General features: G+C 36.8%; 1 protein-coding gene across 1 annotated transcript in view; it reads right to left on the reverse strand.

Annotated features, from left to right (window-relative positions):
• rg (A kinase anchor protein rugose) overlaps window positions 1-15,776 on the reverse strand; it is a 1,582,765-nt gene that overhangs the window by 193,214 nt on the left and 1,373,775 nt on the right. The window contains exon 46 of the mRNA XM_090384432.1: window positions 8,507-8,659. Coding sequence (XP_090240558.1) covers window positions 8,507-8,659 — 153 coding nt within the window. The remainder of the gene's footprint in view (window positions 1-8,506; window positions 8,660-15,776) is intronic.

The following is a 15,776-nucleotide window of genomic DNA, read 5'->3' on the forward strand; positions in this document are numbered from 1 at the left end:
TCTAATCTGCTTTAAACAGGCTCAGGCAAAAGCAAAACATATTAATCAGACTAGCAAAAGGGGAGCATGGAGACGTTTCGCCGCCACAATTACGAGAACTACAAAAATGCAAACGATATGGACCAAAATACGACGTATGTACTCTAAACATCCACGCATAAACTTTCCCACCTAACTGTAAATGGTTGCAAATGCATTGGGTGAATCGTTCATGAAAATCTCAGCCACGACATCTTACACACCTCGTTTTCAGGTACACAAGGCACAGAGTGAGAAACATTTCATTAACTTCGAACCAGTAACTAGTGCTGCATACAATTTCCCCTTCACAATGACAGAATTGCACCATTCTTTAGCTGCAGCAGAACCAGATGGAATACACTACATCATAATAGCACAACTTACTGAACCAGCCCTTAAGACATTGTTACTTTTGAGCAGTAGGTGTGAAGACATCAGGGGTTGCAAGATAATAGGTACACTAATCTCACAATGATGACTTATAACGCTGGTTCTTGTCGCTTATTTACGACTTACAAAATATCTGTTTATACTTATTCTAGTTATTAGTTTAATTTTATGATTTCTGTTTGATTTTTTTTTTTTTTTTAATTTGGAGTCTTGAATTGTCCCGGTAAATGGAGAGTCTGTTGTACTTTATTATTACCATATTTAATGTTGGTAATACCTTCACATGTGTTTAATTTATCAATTAAACTTTATTACACGTACGAGACAAACAACTGAGTAACATTATCATGTACGAGTTATTGAACCACCCTTGTATGTACAAGAAAATCACGTTATATATGGGGTCAGCAGGTGTTCACTTATATCCGCGGTTTCAGCTATCCATGGTAGGTCTTGGAACATATACCCCGCTAATACGGGGTGCTTACTGTATTAAGTGTATAAATTTAATGATTTTCTATTATGACATTTAGAAAAAGTACTGGAACATTGTTCCGGTGAGTTCTGGCCCGAATACACCATTGGAAGTAATTACAATATGGTAAGATGCTCACTTAGCGTTAGCATTAGCACAGGCACATGATTTAAGAAGGCAAACTTATCCAGCATCAGCAAGAAAAAAAAAAAAAAAAAAAACTTCCCATTTCACCCATCCACTCATTCCAAAAGTTTGTCCACTTCTTCCTTGAATTTATTTAAGCTATCAACTTCCACAACGACAGATGGAAGTTTGTTCCAGCAATCAACTACCCGCTGGCTAAAGGAAAATTTCCGCACATCTATTCGACAACTGTCTTTCCTCAATTTCAGTTTATGCCCCCTCAGTTTTGTAATCTGAGCAACAGGAAGGATCCCATCAGCATTGAGCCTGCTCAATCCATTCAAGGCCTTATACACCTCAATCAGATCACCACACAGGTGCCTAGTCTCCAGAACTTAAGTTTTCCTTGGTAACAGGAACCCTTTGTTCCACTCACCAGTCTTCTTGCCCTTCTCTATCTACTCGTTATAGCAACTCTACATCCTTCTTAAAATGTGGCTTCCAGACCTGTATGCAGTATTCAAGGTGTGGCCTAATCAGAAAACTTCATATATAAATGCACAATTACCCCCATGTCTCTTTCATTCTCCACTACCCTGAGTGTAACACCACCCAGTTTGTACATTTCTCTGGGGTTACTGCTACCCATATGCAGTACTTTGCATTTGTCAATGTTAAACTTTAGCTGCCACGTCTCAGCCCATCTACCCAAATTTTCCAGATTCTGTTGCAGCAGCATACTGTAATTAACAACCCTGCCAACCTTTGTATCATCTGCAAACTGGTATTAAGCTCGATATACTTTCATCAATATCATTGATAAATATACAAAACAAAAATGGGCCTAACACCGAAGCCTGAGGGACACCACTAATAACATTAGTCCACAAAGAGCAGTGTCCATTGATAACCACTCTCTGTCTTCTCCCGCTCAACCATCCTTGTTGCAACTTGCCCTTAATGCCATACTGATCCAATTTGTACAGTAGTCTTCCATGTGCAATAGTATCAAAAGCTTTCCTGAAATCCAAGTATATAATATCAAAATTATTTTTTTACATCCAGTTCCTTTGTGACCATGTCATAGTATTCGGTGAAATTGGTCAGACAAGACTTCCCTTTAACAGACCCATGCTGTGTCTGAATTATTACTGCGGTCTTGTCCAGATGATACTGCAATGCTTCTTTAACCAGTGACTCCATTATTTTCCCTGGAATGGAAGTCAAACTAATTATATGTGTCACCCTTTGCTCCACCTTTGTGAATTGGAGTTACATTTGCACATCTCGAGTCAGTGGGGACTTCCCCTGAGTCCAAGGATGCTCACTTCCTTTGCTGACTCCTTTAATATAACTGGATAGATCCCATCCACCCCAGGTGCATTCCTTATGTTTAGCTCTCAACAATTTCTTCTCCACTTTGCTCTCAGTTATTACAAAATCATTTAACTCTCTGTTAGAGTTTGATGAACATCTGGCCTTCTTCTCCTTGAATAACTCTTCATGTGTGAATGTAGATTCAAAATACTTATTTAGTTTGGCAGCTATCTGAGAATGATCATCTACGGTCAACCCATTGATATCAAATGGACCAATATGATTCATCCCATTCCTTCTAGAGTTTTTATAACTAAAGAAGTCCTTTCTGTTTTTCTTAGCATCTTTTGTCAAAGATTTCTCATAATCTGCCTTCACTTGCCTAACTTCCTTTGTGACTTGATTACAGACCAGCTTATATCTACCATAGGATTCTTTATTTCAAGAGTAATATCAGAGATAGTAAGAGTAATATTAGGAATTAGACTGTTGAATAAGAAGAGAAATATGGATTAGGCAGCAAACTCAAATAAAGGACATTCTTATAAAAACTAAATAACTGAAATGGACTTGGGCGGGGCACAACTTGAATACATGACGATACATAGAGTAAGAACATAACAGAATGGAACCCAAAAGGAGCTAAAAGAAAACCTGTATGACAACAATGGAGATGAACAGATGAAATTCAAGAGTTTGTGGGCAGTAAATGGATGGTCATTGCAAAAAAACAGAAGGAACTGGGAAGTTGCTGGAGAGCAACTACCCATATTTGACTCTGCAAGGAAACATTCTTTATTATGACCGAATACCATTCAGCATAGTGCCCTTAGGATAGCTGTCGGAAGCTCTCCAGTCCACAGCCTGTCATCATCATCATCAGCCAATTTCAATCCACTGCATGATGAAGTCCTCTCCAGCAACTTAGCATTAGCATATGCTAGGCTGTGGACTGGAGAGCTTCCGACAGCTATCCTAAGAGCACTATGCTGAATGGTATTAGATCATAATAAAGAATGTTTCCTTGCAGAGTCAAATATTAGCAATCCCTAATCCAAATAGAGCTGAATTAAGGTTCTATTGAGATGTAAGATGGAAATTCTATCGGCACCTTGGGGTAGGGAGAAATGGTTCTTAGAATTTAAAATTTTTTTTATACAAACTCTCCAAAGGTAAGCTATATGAATAGCAAAATTAAGTTTATGATCTAAATCCCAATAAACAAAAGTAGTTGTTATGAGGAATCAGATTGTTTTTAAATATATTTTTGGATCCAAATGTAGTTTGCATTTTTTACAGAAATGAACTGCAATGAATTTATTTTTTCTGCTTGGGAATAGCCAATCCATTTTATTTTGGTTATGGAAAGTTGAAGCTGGTTTTCAATGGTATTCGTAGTTTGTTACTGATAAGAGATAAAGAGACCATCACAAACATGTACAATCCAACTCTATTTGAAATGTCTCATGTGATGTTTGCAATTCTTATGGTAAGTAATGTTGCACTGATGGTGGAACCCTGCAGTACATTCTGCTCTTAGTCAAATGATTCAGATAAATTGTTCAGATAAAAAATAAATTGTTTTTATTTTTTCAAAATAAATCTTTTCAGAACAATAAATAAATTGTTCTGAAAAGGTCTATGGCATGGAATGTTTTGTATAAATTGGAATAAGGCTTTCTCAATATTGAAATTAACCACAACTAGATGTCTCATTATAAATGCATTTGCAGTTGTTTGCATATGCTTTGATCATCCTGTCTAATGTGAACCAATTCTTCCCAAACCTGTATTAATTACAGGCAACCCCTGTATAACATGGTACTTCTACAACATGGTTTCGCTCTAACACTGTTTGAGAATTGCAGGAAATCTCGCATAACAGAGTATTTTTGAACTTTTGTGCTGGGAAAACTCTTTATGTTAGATGTAATTTTCAACGTTTCCATTCCTTTTTGTGAATCCCTGCTGTTGACTCGCTAGTCATTATCGTTTTTGTGATATTTTTCCAAAGCACATTTCTGGAGGTCACTACCATGAAACAATAAAAACCATGCATTTTCCAGGTTATTGGGCTTTTCTGTTAGTATAATCAAATATAAACGGGTAGTAAACTGGACCTTCTTGCATTTGATATAGTACTGAAAGCTGGAATTCTGTGGGTTTTCATGTTATTATGGTGAAATGTGTTTTCCCCTCCATGAAATATTCAATCATATAAAAAAAAGAAATGAATTTTCAGAAACTCATTACTCCGTATCTCACTTGTGCATGCCGTGTTCTCTGTTATTAATTGCACATCATTTTTACTGTTTTAAATTTTACAACCAAAAAAAAAGTCAGTGAACAGAAATATCAATTAGTTAGTATGTAAATATTACTGTACGTATTAATTAAGCTATGCACATAAGCTTAACTTGATTTTTATTTTGCTAACTGTAAAATATCCTTTTGATTTCACATATCATTTAACTTTGTTAATTGGTAAGGTAATAAAGTTAAATTTGTGCTTTATATCTTTAAAGTGGGGGTCCACTGTATTTTGCTGGGAGATCCCTATGTTAGGTTCTGTGCTACTGAACTTGTGCTTGTTTGAGACCATAAAAAATTGTGACTTCGAAGCATGCAGATTGTGACTTTGATTGTGATAAAGAGCAGAAGGTACATGAAATCTAGATGTTGCAGAAGAGATTGTGCTTAGCAGTGATGAAGAGGAAGAAAATTAAATGAATGTACATTATCTGATATATAACTATCACAGTTTGTAAGGTAAGACGTTTGTTCAGTTATTACTATTTAAGTTACTACTATTATAAAAATAAAGTTCATGTATTAAGTTATTACTACTATAAAAATAAAGTTAAAATATTAAGTTATTACTACTATAAAAATTAAGTTTCCAATAGTTATTAAAAAAAAAAAAAAAAAAAAAAAAAGGTGTATTTTTGTACTGGTTCTTAGTCCCATATAACACAGTTTTGCATTATACAAGATTTTTCAAACTACTGTGTTATATGAGGGTTACCTGTACTGTTTAGCAAGTTTTTTTATGTCCAGGAACCAGGTTAGTTGCCTGTGAATAATTTTTTCCTAGACTGTCTAAAAAGCTGGTCGGTGAAACTGGCCTGTAATAGAGATCCTTTCTTGGCATCATGAGCACACCTCTAGGGCAAGAGTACACCTTTGCTATATAAGCTTGCTTTCTTGCATCATATTCCACTACTAATGCTAATGCTTTTCTTTAGATACTTCCATCAAAACTGTTTTCTGAAATGGTATCTGTAATTTTTCCATTCTCCTCCAAACCAGTACAAAGACATGCTGCAAGCAGTGAAAATCCATTTACTATTCAATTCCAAACATACAGAACATATTTCTCTTCTTCCTCATTTCTTCTACATCTGTTTTCTGGAACAATCTTCCTTCGCAAGTATTTCCCAAAAATTACAATATACAAAGGGTACTAGGAAAGTTTTGCAATATGACGCAACAATGAATCACAGGAAGCTGCTTGTTGCTGCATGTTGAGACATGTTCATACGTGCATAGTAGCCGCCACGCCAAGTCAATGGGCTCAGTTATTCATTAGTAGTGAGAGTGTAAAGTGCTTGCGATGGCATCGTGGTCACGAAATGAGATAAGGACAGTTTTGCGGTATAATTTCGTGCGTGGTTTAACCATAGACCAGTGCTTAGAAGAAATGACTCTTGCACTAGATGATGATTGTCCACATCGTACAACGATATTCAGGTGGTATAGAGAATTCCAAAGGGGAAATTTCACTCTGGAGGATTCTGAGAGGCCGGGAAGGCCACGAACGTCAGTTACAGAGGAAAACGTTACTGCTGTGAGGAAAATGCTTGACGAAAACAGGCGAGTGACCTACCAACAGATAGAGGATACTTTGGGCCTAAATGCACCAGCAATTCGTTCGATTCTGCAAGATCATTTGCACGTGAAGAAACTTTGTTCTCTCTGGGTGCCGCATCAATTGACTGAAGAGCAGATGACACGACGTGTGACTTGGTGCCGGGAGATGTTAAAAAAGTTTGATAAGGGACAATCTCGGTATGTGAACAACATCGTGACAGGTGACGAGACTTGGCTGTACTATTACGATCTGCCAACCAAGGCTCAAAACAAAGTTTGGGTCTTTGATGATGACGACACACCCGTAATTGTCAGAATATCCCGATCTGTAAAGAAGAAAATGATAGCTGTATTTTTCAAATCAAGTGGAATTGTGGAACGTATCGTTTTGGACACGCAGAAGACAGTCACAGCTAAGTGGTATACTGAACAATGCCTGCCTAAAGTCATTGGATCTATGAAGAACCTGCGGCCAAAGTCAACAATGGACACCTGGTACCTCCATCACGATAATGCTCGAGCTCACCATGTCAAAGCCTGCACCGAATATTTGACCACGACATGACTGAAACTTCTCGAGCACCCTCCCTACAGTCCAGACCTTGCTCCCTGCGACTTTGCACTGTTGCCGCATGTGAAAATGAAGCTAAAAGGGAGGCGGTTTTCCAGTGATGAGGACCTTCTACGGGCTTGGGACAACGAGTGTGTTTTACTCCCTAGTGAAACTTGGCAGAACTGGTTTAAAGATTGGTTTCGGAGGATGGAGAGGTGTATTGAATGTAGAGGAAATTACTTTGAAAAAATTAAATAAACAAAGCTGTATTGCAAAACTTTTCTAGTACCCTTTGTACAGAAATTCAAGTCTAATATAACAAGTATCTTCTGTTTTCTCAACCTTCAACCCGTACTATAGATCTACAGGTTTTAAAATCTAAATACTATAGATTTTAAAACCTGTATTTGGAGTTTGCAACACACATGCACGCACGCACGCACGCACGCACACACGCACGCACGCACACACGCACGCACGCACACACGCACGCACGCGCACACACACACACACACACACACACACACACACACACACACACACACACACACAGGTTCTAATACCTTTCAGGTTTGGGGTTTTCATGGGAGAGAGTGAGGGAAAAACATTCATCAAATCCTGATATATTCTTTGGTGTTAGTCTTCTGTTTTGAAGATATTCAATGACTATATCATCCAGTTTTTTTTTTTTTTTTTTTTTTCCATTTCAGCTTTTCTATTTATCATAAAAAATATCCTTTTACATCCTTCAAATTTGGTTGCTAAACATATAAAGAATGAAATATTATGCGCATAATATTTAGGGATTTCAACCACCTCAATTTTTTTTTTTTTTGTTGTTAGATTTGAAACTTCTTGTCCACCGCCCCCCCCCACCCATAAATAAATTGAACTAACTGCTGATGAATGCACTTTGTCATCTTTTAAAATTGGTGAGAATAATGCTGTGAGAATATCAAAGTGTTTATCTGTGAGCTATTTAAATAATTGAAATAATAAGTTCACTTGTGTAGACATGCTTTCCCGATTTATGCATACCACTCCCCCATTTTTAACTTTTAGACCAGTAACTTATGAATGTTCATAATAACTGCACTCAGCACCAACCATGCAATTAAATAATATTTAATTTTAAAATATAAACATAAAAATATAAAATATGTACATGTAAAATAAATAAAAACTGGTCTATTTACAATAATAAAAGTGCTAAGAATTATAAGTGCTAAGAATTTTAAAATGCTTCAAGTACTAAAATATTATTAAAATACCAGTAACCGTAGCTTTCGGAAGTGACCGCCTCCTTTCTCAACAGTGTATTACTATTGTACAGCACAGTACTGTATAATAGTAATACACTGTTGAGAAAGGAGGCGGTCGCTTCCGAAAGCTACGGTTACTGGTATTTTAATAATATTTTAGTACTTGAAGCATTTTAGTTACAGCATTTTAAAAAATTCATAGTGCTTATAATTCTTAGCACTTTTATTATTGGTAATTTTTTATTTATTTTACATGTACATATTTTATATTTTATATTTTTATGTTTATATTTTAAAATTAAATATTATTTAATTGCATGGTTGGTGTTGAGTGTAGTTATTATGAATGTGAACTTTCCCAACCTCGTAGGCCTTTTTGAAGATATAACTTATGAATGTACTGTTGGTCAGGTGACACAGTATACTATTAATGTAAAATTGGCACGACAGCACAGGTCAGGTTAATCTAAACATTATAATAAGAATCATTACCATTCGGTTTACCCTAACAAATTCTTCTGGTGAAGATGCCCATGGTGGAAGCTCTACATGTCCTACTTGAGTACCATCCTCTTGATGACCAAGATTATAGCCATTACTGTTGACAAACATTTCAGGCAAGTAGAAAAATTCTGGAATCAACTCCTGCAAAAGTGATAATAATATCAGTATTAATCAATAACCTTATTGTTGTCATATTATGTTATCATCAAATGCCATTTCTGATATAACTATGCTATTAGAATTATATCGCATATAACAATCTTAATAAAGTTTAGTTAATAATTCTGACACACATAAATCAAACACTAAAGGATTTTTTTCCCCTTAAACAGCTATAAACCAGAAGGGGAATATCTGCAAAATAAAGGCACACAAATATGATTGGAGAAAAGATTATCAAGATGTAGAAATATGCCAAACAATTGCATTATAAAGTGATCAGCATCATACAGCAATTCCCATTTTGCAGTTAGTTACTTATGGGAAGGAGTTAACCGACTTTTAGGGTGGGGGTTCTCTCTTCCAGAAGATAACAGATTGATTCCAATTTGGACAAACATTAATGCATTCAAATGAACGAGTTTAATCCCCTTTGCATGTAGGAGGATTGTTCTGAAACTGCTGCTTCCAAATTTGTTTTTCTTGAATACCACTACATAAATTCCAATTTGAACTACACGTACTTTGAGTCTTTCAGTACTTATATATATATATATTTTTTTTTTTTTTTTCACAAATTTACCACTATACATTTTCACCACCACTTAACCAGAGCCTACATCTCCCTTCTCGAAAAAATTAATAGCCTCCAACTGTTTCACAGTTGCAATGACATCATATTAGTGAAGTGTCCATGAAGAATAAAGTTTGTTTGTTTATTTTAGGTTTTATTGGTGCATCAGCAACTAAGCTATAATGTGCCAAAACCAGTTTATATATAAAAGGTAACACTTATGATTTCAGTGCCTTAATGAATTAGGTCACTATGATAAGATGTATAATAATAAAATGTGTAAAAAGGTATAAAGATCAATTTTAAATAAGAGTAAAAAAAAGGTTTAATGGTAAATTTTAAATAAGAGGAAAAAAAGGTTTAAGGATTTTAGATAAGTAAAATAAAATCTGGCTGACTGCACAATGTCAGAAAACTAAAATCAGTAAAATATAAAACACATTCATGTCTATAATGAGACACTCGGATAAAATATGTCATACACATAACAGGGTGTCACACTCCTCATACATAGGGGAGTTGTCTGTCCTCAGCAGGAATGAATTCATAAGGTGACTGTATCCTATGCGGAGATGAGCAAGAATAAATTCCTCTCTTCAGTTTCTGTGCAGACTAGACTGCGAGTACTTGATTGGAGGCTTTATCTAATACTGCTTGTTTGTGACCTGCTGATGCCACGGTTGTTGTCACTGAGAGACTAATCTGTTGTATATTAATTGTCTATAGTCTGTATAGGGGACTAACAGGCTATAGTTCTGGGGCTGCAGTGACCTGGCTGCAGCATTGGCCAGTTCATTACCCTTAATCCCTATGTGGCTTGGAATCCAGCAGAAAAAAGGATGTCGAATGAACATTCAAAAATAGAATGTAATATTTGCTGGATATGGATCAGGAATGGATGAGGATTATATCTCATCACTGATAAAGTATACTTTATCTCATCCCTGTAGTATACTTAAAAAGTCAGTATATACCATACAACTTTGGTAATTGTGGGTTTTAATGTGGCCTAAGGATAACTCTATAGCATACTACTATGCTGAGTATATGTTGCATTTGTCGGGAATCTTCTCAGATATATAGTATTATCTGGGAAGATGGCAGAGGACCAACAGTTGACTAGCATTGAACCATCAGTGAAGACAGGAAAGAAGTCAGAATATTCAGCTCGGTGGGCAGCACAGAGTTGTTAGTAAACAAAATTTGGAGCGGTTGATTGATTTAAGAATTCTTGGCACAAGAGCTACCGCAGCTAAAATGTGTCTGGAAGATTTTATACAAAGGCTTTGTTATAATTCTTATTTTGCTGCTAGTAGTTTCCAAGAGTCACAGAGCGACAATAGCTGGCTTCAGAGATATTTGATTATAGTAATTTATTTTCTTAAGGAACCGAAAAACATCTGCTATATTTTTCCTATCTTCCAGTATGGTTTTCAGAATGAGGAAGTGATGTTTGTTTAACTCTTTGAAGCAGTTTCGGCACTCATCTGCAAAAGCTGGACAAGTAATCAGCATATGTTCTACTGTCTGTTGTGCATGACAGATAAGACATAGAGGGGGATGCTCTCCTTGCAAAAGATAAAAGTGGCTGAAATGCGTGTGTCCTATTCTTAACCTTACAAGTATCACTTCATAATGTCTATTTTTCTGTATGCTGGATTTCCATGGTTGGAGTAATCTTTTAATCTGATGCAATTTGTTAGCGGTTAGTACTTGCCATTGCTGTTGCCAGTAACATATCCCACTGTGATGAATAACTTGTTTGTAGTCTGAGAAAGGGATATATTCTGATGCAGAAATATTGTTGTTGGCTTCTTTAGCAGCTCTGTCTGCTTCCTTGTTACCATGTATTCCAACATTACTTGGGATCCAGCAAAATCTGATGTTACGTTGTTCAAGGAGCTTTGATTGTCTCTATTGAATTTGCTGTTGTAGTGGATGTTTTTTAGAATTGATATTTTGTATCGCCATCATGGAACTAAGGGAGTCAGTGAAAATGATGCTGTTTTGTGAACTTGTATGGTTGATTTGGTTTAGTGCTAACATAATTGCATGCAGTTCTGCAGTATAAATTCTGCAGTATTTTGGGCCAATGTGATGTCAGGATAAGTACACTGCCGCTCCCACATGAGAACCAGTTTTCGATGCATCTGTATATAGAAAGCAATGATCTGAAAATTGTGCCTTATAAGCAGCATGCAGCTGTTGATGGTTTATATGAGAAAGGGTTTGTTTGCTCCAAAGGTGAAAGGAGAAGTTGCATGAAGGCTGTCTGATTATCCATGGTGGTATAGACTGCTTAGTCAGTGGAGTTATATTATCCAGGTTAAGCTCTCTACCGAGAAGTAGGTTTTTTAATCTCGCGCTCGTTGGTTTATTGATTCTTTTTTGTTGATAATGTTGTTCCCATTCAGATGTAAAAAGAGTTTTCTGTAGGGGTGACCTGGTAAGGATTTTATTTTAGCTGCATAAGAAAGTAATTGATTTTGTCTTTTGATTTGCAAAGGAGGGCTTCTTGGGCTTCAGCGTACAGGCTCTGCATAGGTGACGTACGGAAAGCTCCAAGGGCTAATCAGAGTGCGCGGTGATGTACCAGGTCAAGCCATCTCAGGGCACTAAGTCTTGCCGAGTCATAGAGTGGGGCACCATAGTCTAGCTTAGACTGAATGAGAAGGCGATGTAAATGTAGTAGGATTGTCTTGTCTGCTCTCCAGGATATAGCGAATAGTAAACCTTCAAGCTATTCATTTTCTTCAGACAGTGATATGCTCTAGAAAGTTCAATTTTTTTTTTTTTTTTTTTTTATCAAAAACAAGTCCTAAGAAATGGACACTATTTTTAACTAGGATGATCTGTTCTTTCAGCCTGAGTTCAGGGTCAGGATGGAGATTCCTTTTTCTGCAGAAATGTATACATACAGCCTTTTATACCAAAATTCTGTATCCATTTCTTTCTGTCCATTTTATGACTCTGTTTATGGCTACTTGTAATTGCCGTTCTATTGTCGTCATAGGCTGCAATTGATAAGAAATGCTTAAATCATCAGCATAAACAGTTGTAAAGATATTGTTTGGGATTTGTTCTATTATTGTGCTGAAGTGGACTGCAAAAAGTGTGGTACTTAGTACAGATCCTTGAGGGACCCCTTTTTCTTGATAATATGTTTTGGAAAGTGTATCGTTCATTCAAACTTGAAAGGTCTGATTCTTAAAGAAATTGTATATGTAGAGAGGAAGATGTCCTCTAAGGCCAAGTTGATGTAACCTTCTAAGTATATCATAGTGCCACATTGTATCATATGCCTTCTTGATATCAAAATTAACCATGACTTGGTGTTGTTTTCTGAGAAAAGCATTTCTTACTTGATTTTCCAGTTGTATAAGTACATCTAAGGTACAGCGATTTTTTTGAAAGTCATACTGTGCTGGGTTGAGAAGATCATTATTTTATAGATACCACGTTAGTCTATTGTTGACCATTTTCTCTAAGATCTTGCCTAAGCAGCTAGTCAAAGCATTGGGACGATAGTTCAGTGGGTCTGATAGATCTTTTCCCTGTTTTGGGAAAGCTAATATTATTGCGTGGTGCCATTTGTCTGGAAAGAATTTTCAAGGTATATCTTGTTGTATAGATCTAACAGGGCTAATTGGAATTATTCATCTAATTGCTGTATAATGTATTTCATCAGGACCGAATGCATTGTGTTTCGCCTGTAGTAGAGTTTGTTTTAGTTCTGCTACTGTGAGCGAGTCAGTCACAGTAGTATATTGTTCGCATTGATTGCTGGAAAAGGTCAGTTTTATTTTTTTAGCCTCATTCTTGTACGTTTTGAAAACAGTCGAGTATGCATAATTAGCTCATGTATTGGAAAAGTTTTCACCAAGCACTTTGACTATATCTAAGGTATTTGTAACCAACTGTCCTTTCCACTTTAGCAATGGAGAGGGGTCTATTTTAGACTTGTTTGTCATCTTTCTGATCTTTTTCCAGATAAGTGTAGCTGGTGTGAAAATGGTTATAGTGGATGCAAATTTTAACAAAGTCACTTTTTTTCTTATTTTTTGCACTTTCCTGACCTTAGCTCTGGCTCTCTTGAATTGAATCAGATTGTCTGTTGTTGGATTTTTGTGAAAGAGGTTCCAGGCTCTATTTCTCTCTTTTTTAGCTTCCTGGCACTCTTTGTTCCATCATGGTTTTGGATATATTCTAATGTTAGATTTTTTAGATATCATCTTTTCCGCAGCTTGAAGAATATTATCTGTAACATACACCACTGATGTTTGTATTGATTCTCATTTAATAATGTTGCAGTCTAAATTGGTTAGTAACCTGAATGTTTCCCAATCTGCATCATAAATTTTCCATCTAGGGTACCTACTGGCTTGGCATGGCATTTTTTTCATGATTTTCAAAATTATGGGGTAGTGGTCGCTGCTCAGTGGAGTCTCGTTGCACGGTCCAATGTGTCATCGGGAACAGATTGATAAGTCTATTGTAGAACTGCTTTTTGATGTAAAGTGAAAATATGTGTGTATGTGCCGTCATTTAAAATCATTAGGTTGTTCTCAACAACTAATTTTTCAATTTGCTTTCCCTTTTGGTCTATTTTGGGATCGCCTCATAGTGGGTGATGTCCATTTAGGTCACCTAAAATGCAGAATGGAGGTGGTAGTTGGGCGATCAGCTCTTCGAAATCTTTAAATCGGAATTCTTGATTAAGGGGTAGATATATTGAGGCTATGGTAATATCGAAGCCTTTGTTGACCGGGCTGTGACTGCTTCTAATGTTCTGTTCAATGGTATTGTTTGGGAAGATACATGTCTGTTAACTAATATTGCGACTCCTCCTCGCGTTGTTCCATTTCTTTTGCGATCCTTTCTATATGTGGTATAATTTTTGATTATACTATTGTTCTGTGGTTTTAAATGTTTCTTGTAGGCAGATACTTAGTGGATGGTACTGGGTAATGAGGTCTATAACATCATTAATGTTTGAGTGAAAACATCGATAGTTCCACTGGATAATTGTATCTGTCATTTGAAGTTGGATGATACCTTGGATTGCTTCCTTGGGGCTGTTTTCACTTTGTCTGCCTTGGTTTTGTCTTTCTTTGAAAAATAGGGTGTACATGTATCCGTTTCTTCTTCAGTGAAAATTTTGAGAACTGGTTCCTCTCCTTGGTTTCTTACCTCTGTGTTCATTTGTTCTGCCATCTTTTTTCCTGTACTACCTATCCTTTCTTTGTTTACTTTTCTTCTTGCACTTTCTGCATTATCTGGTGGGAAAGATAAGGGTGTATTGATAATTTTTTCTTGTTGCTTTTGTGATAGAGATGGTTTGTAAAACTCATGAATCCATTCTGAGATGGATTCTCCTGGGGGAATTGTAACATCTGTTTGTGTGCCACAACATTTTGAATTAGGTAGTTTCATTTCCAGAGTCTTTTTGATTGTGGCTATTTGTTTTTTTTTTTTTTTTTTTTCCTAGGAGCATCAGCAACTAAGGCCACATTGCTCCGGGGATATGCGGTGGTTATTTCCTGACCTTTCCGCATCCTCCATATTTGGTAGTCACGGGCTCGAACCCCGGTCTAATCAAGAAGTGTGTGCTATGCACTGCTGCGCCTGCCCACCTGGCTAAGGAGGCACCTTTGATTGTGGTAATCTGTGCATAAGAAACCATTGTTTGCTATGTTTATTGCAATCACCTTTTTAGCTTCTTCATAGGAAACTCCATTTTCTGCTTTGTATTTTTGTATTCTTTTTTCTTTCTTCCAAATTATGCAATTATGGTTTCCAGCTGTGCAAATAGAAGTGGCATGTTCTTGAGAACCACAGTTTGCACATGTTAATTTTCCTCTACATACTGTCTGCGAGTGACCAAACTTCTGGGTGCCTCTGTAGCCAGGTGGGCAGGAGCAGCAGTGCGTAGCATACGCTTCTTGATTAGACTGGGGTTCGAGCCTGTGACCACCAAATATGGAGGATGTGGAAAGTTCAGGGAATGACCACCGCATATCCCCGGAGCAATATGGCCTTAGTTGCTAATGCTCCTAAAAACCAAATAACAAACAAACCAAACTTCTGACAGTTGAAACAATGGAGAGGATTCGTGATATACAGTCTTATATTGCAGTGTAGATATCCTACTTTTACTGATCTGGGTTTTGGTATGTTGAATGAGATTATCAGATTTCTGGTGAGGGTTTGTTTGTTATTTGGTTTTTAGGAGCATTAGCAACTAAGGCCATATTGCTCTGGGGATATGCGGTGGTCATTCCCTGACCTTTCCGCATCCTCCGTATTTGGTGGTCACGGGCTCGAACCCCGGTCTAATCAAGAAGAGTGTGCTACGCACTGTTGCTCCTGCCCACCTGGCTACGGAGACGCCCCTGGAGAGGGTAATTATCCTTTCTTTTTTAATTGTAATTCTTTTAACACTGATGACTCCTTGTTCCTGAATCTCAATTTGAATTTCCTTTTCGGGCATATTTAGAAGGTCCCATTTTGTAATGACTACCTTTT

This window comes from Mastigoproctus giganteus, chromosome 11 (assembly GCF_048544385.1).
Source record: "Mastigoproctus giganteus isolate SK-2022 chromosome 11, ASM4854438v1, whole genome shotgun sequence".
NCBI lineage: Eukaryota > Metazoa > Arthropoda > Arachnida > Uropygi > Thelyphonidae > Mastigoproctus > Mastigoproctus giganteus.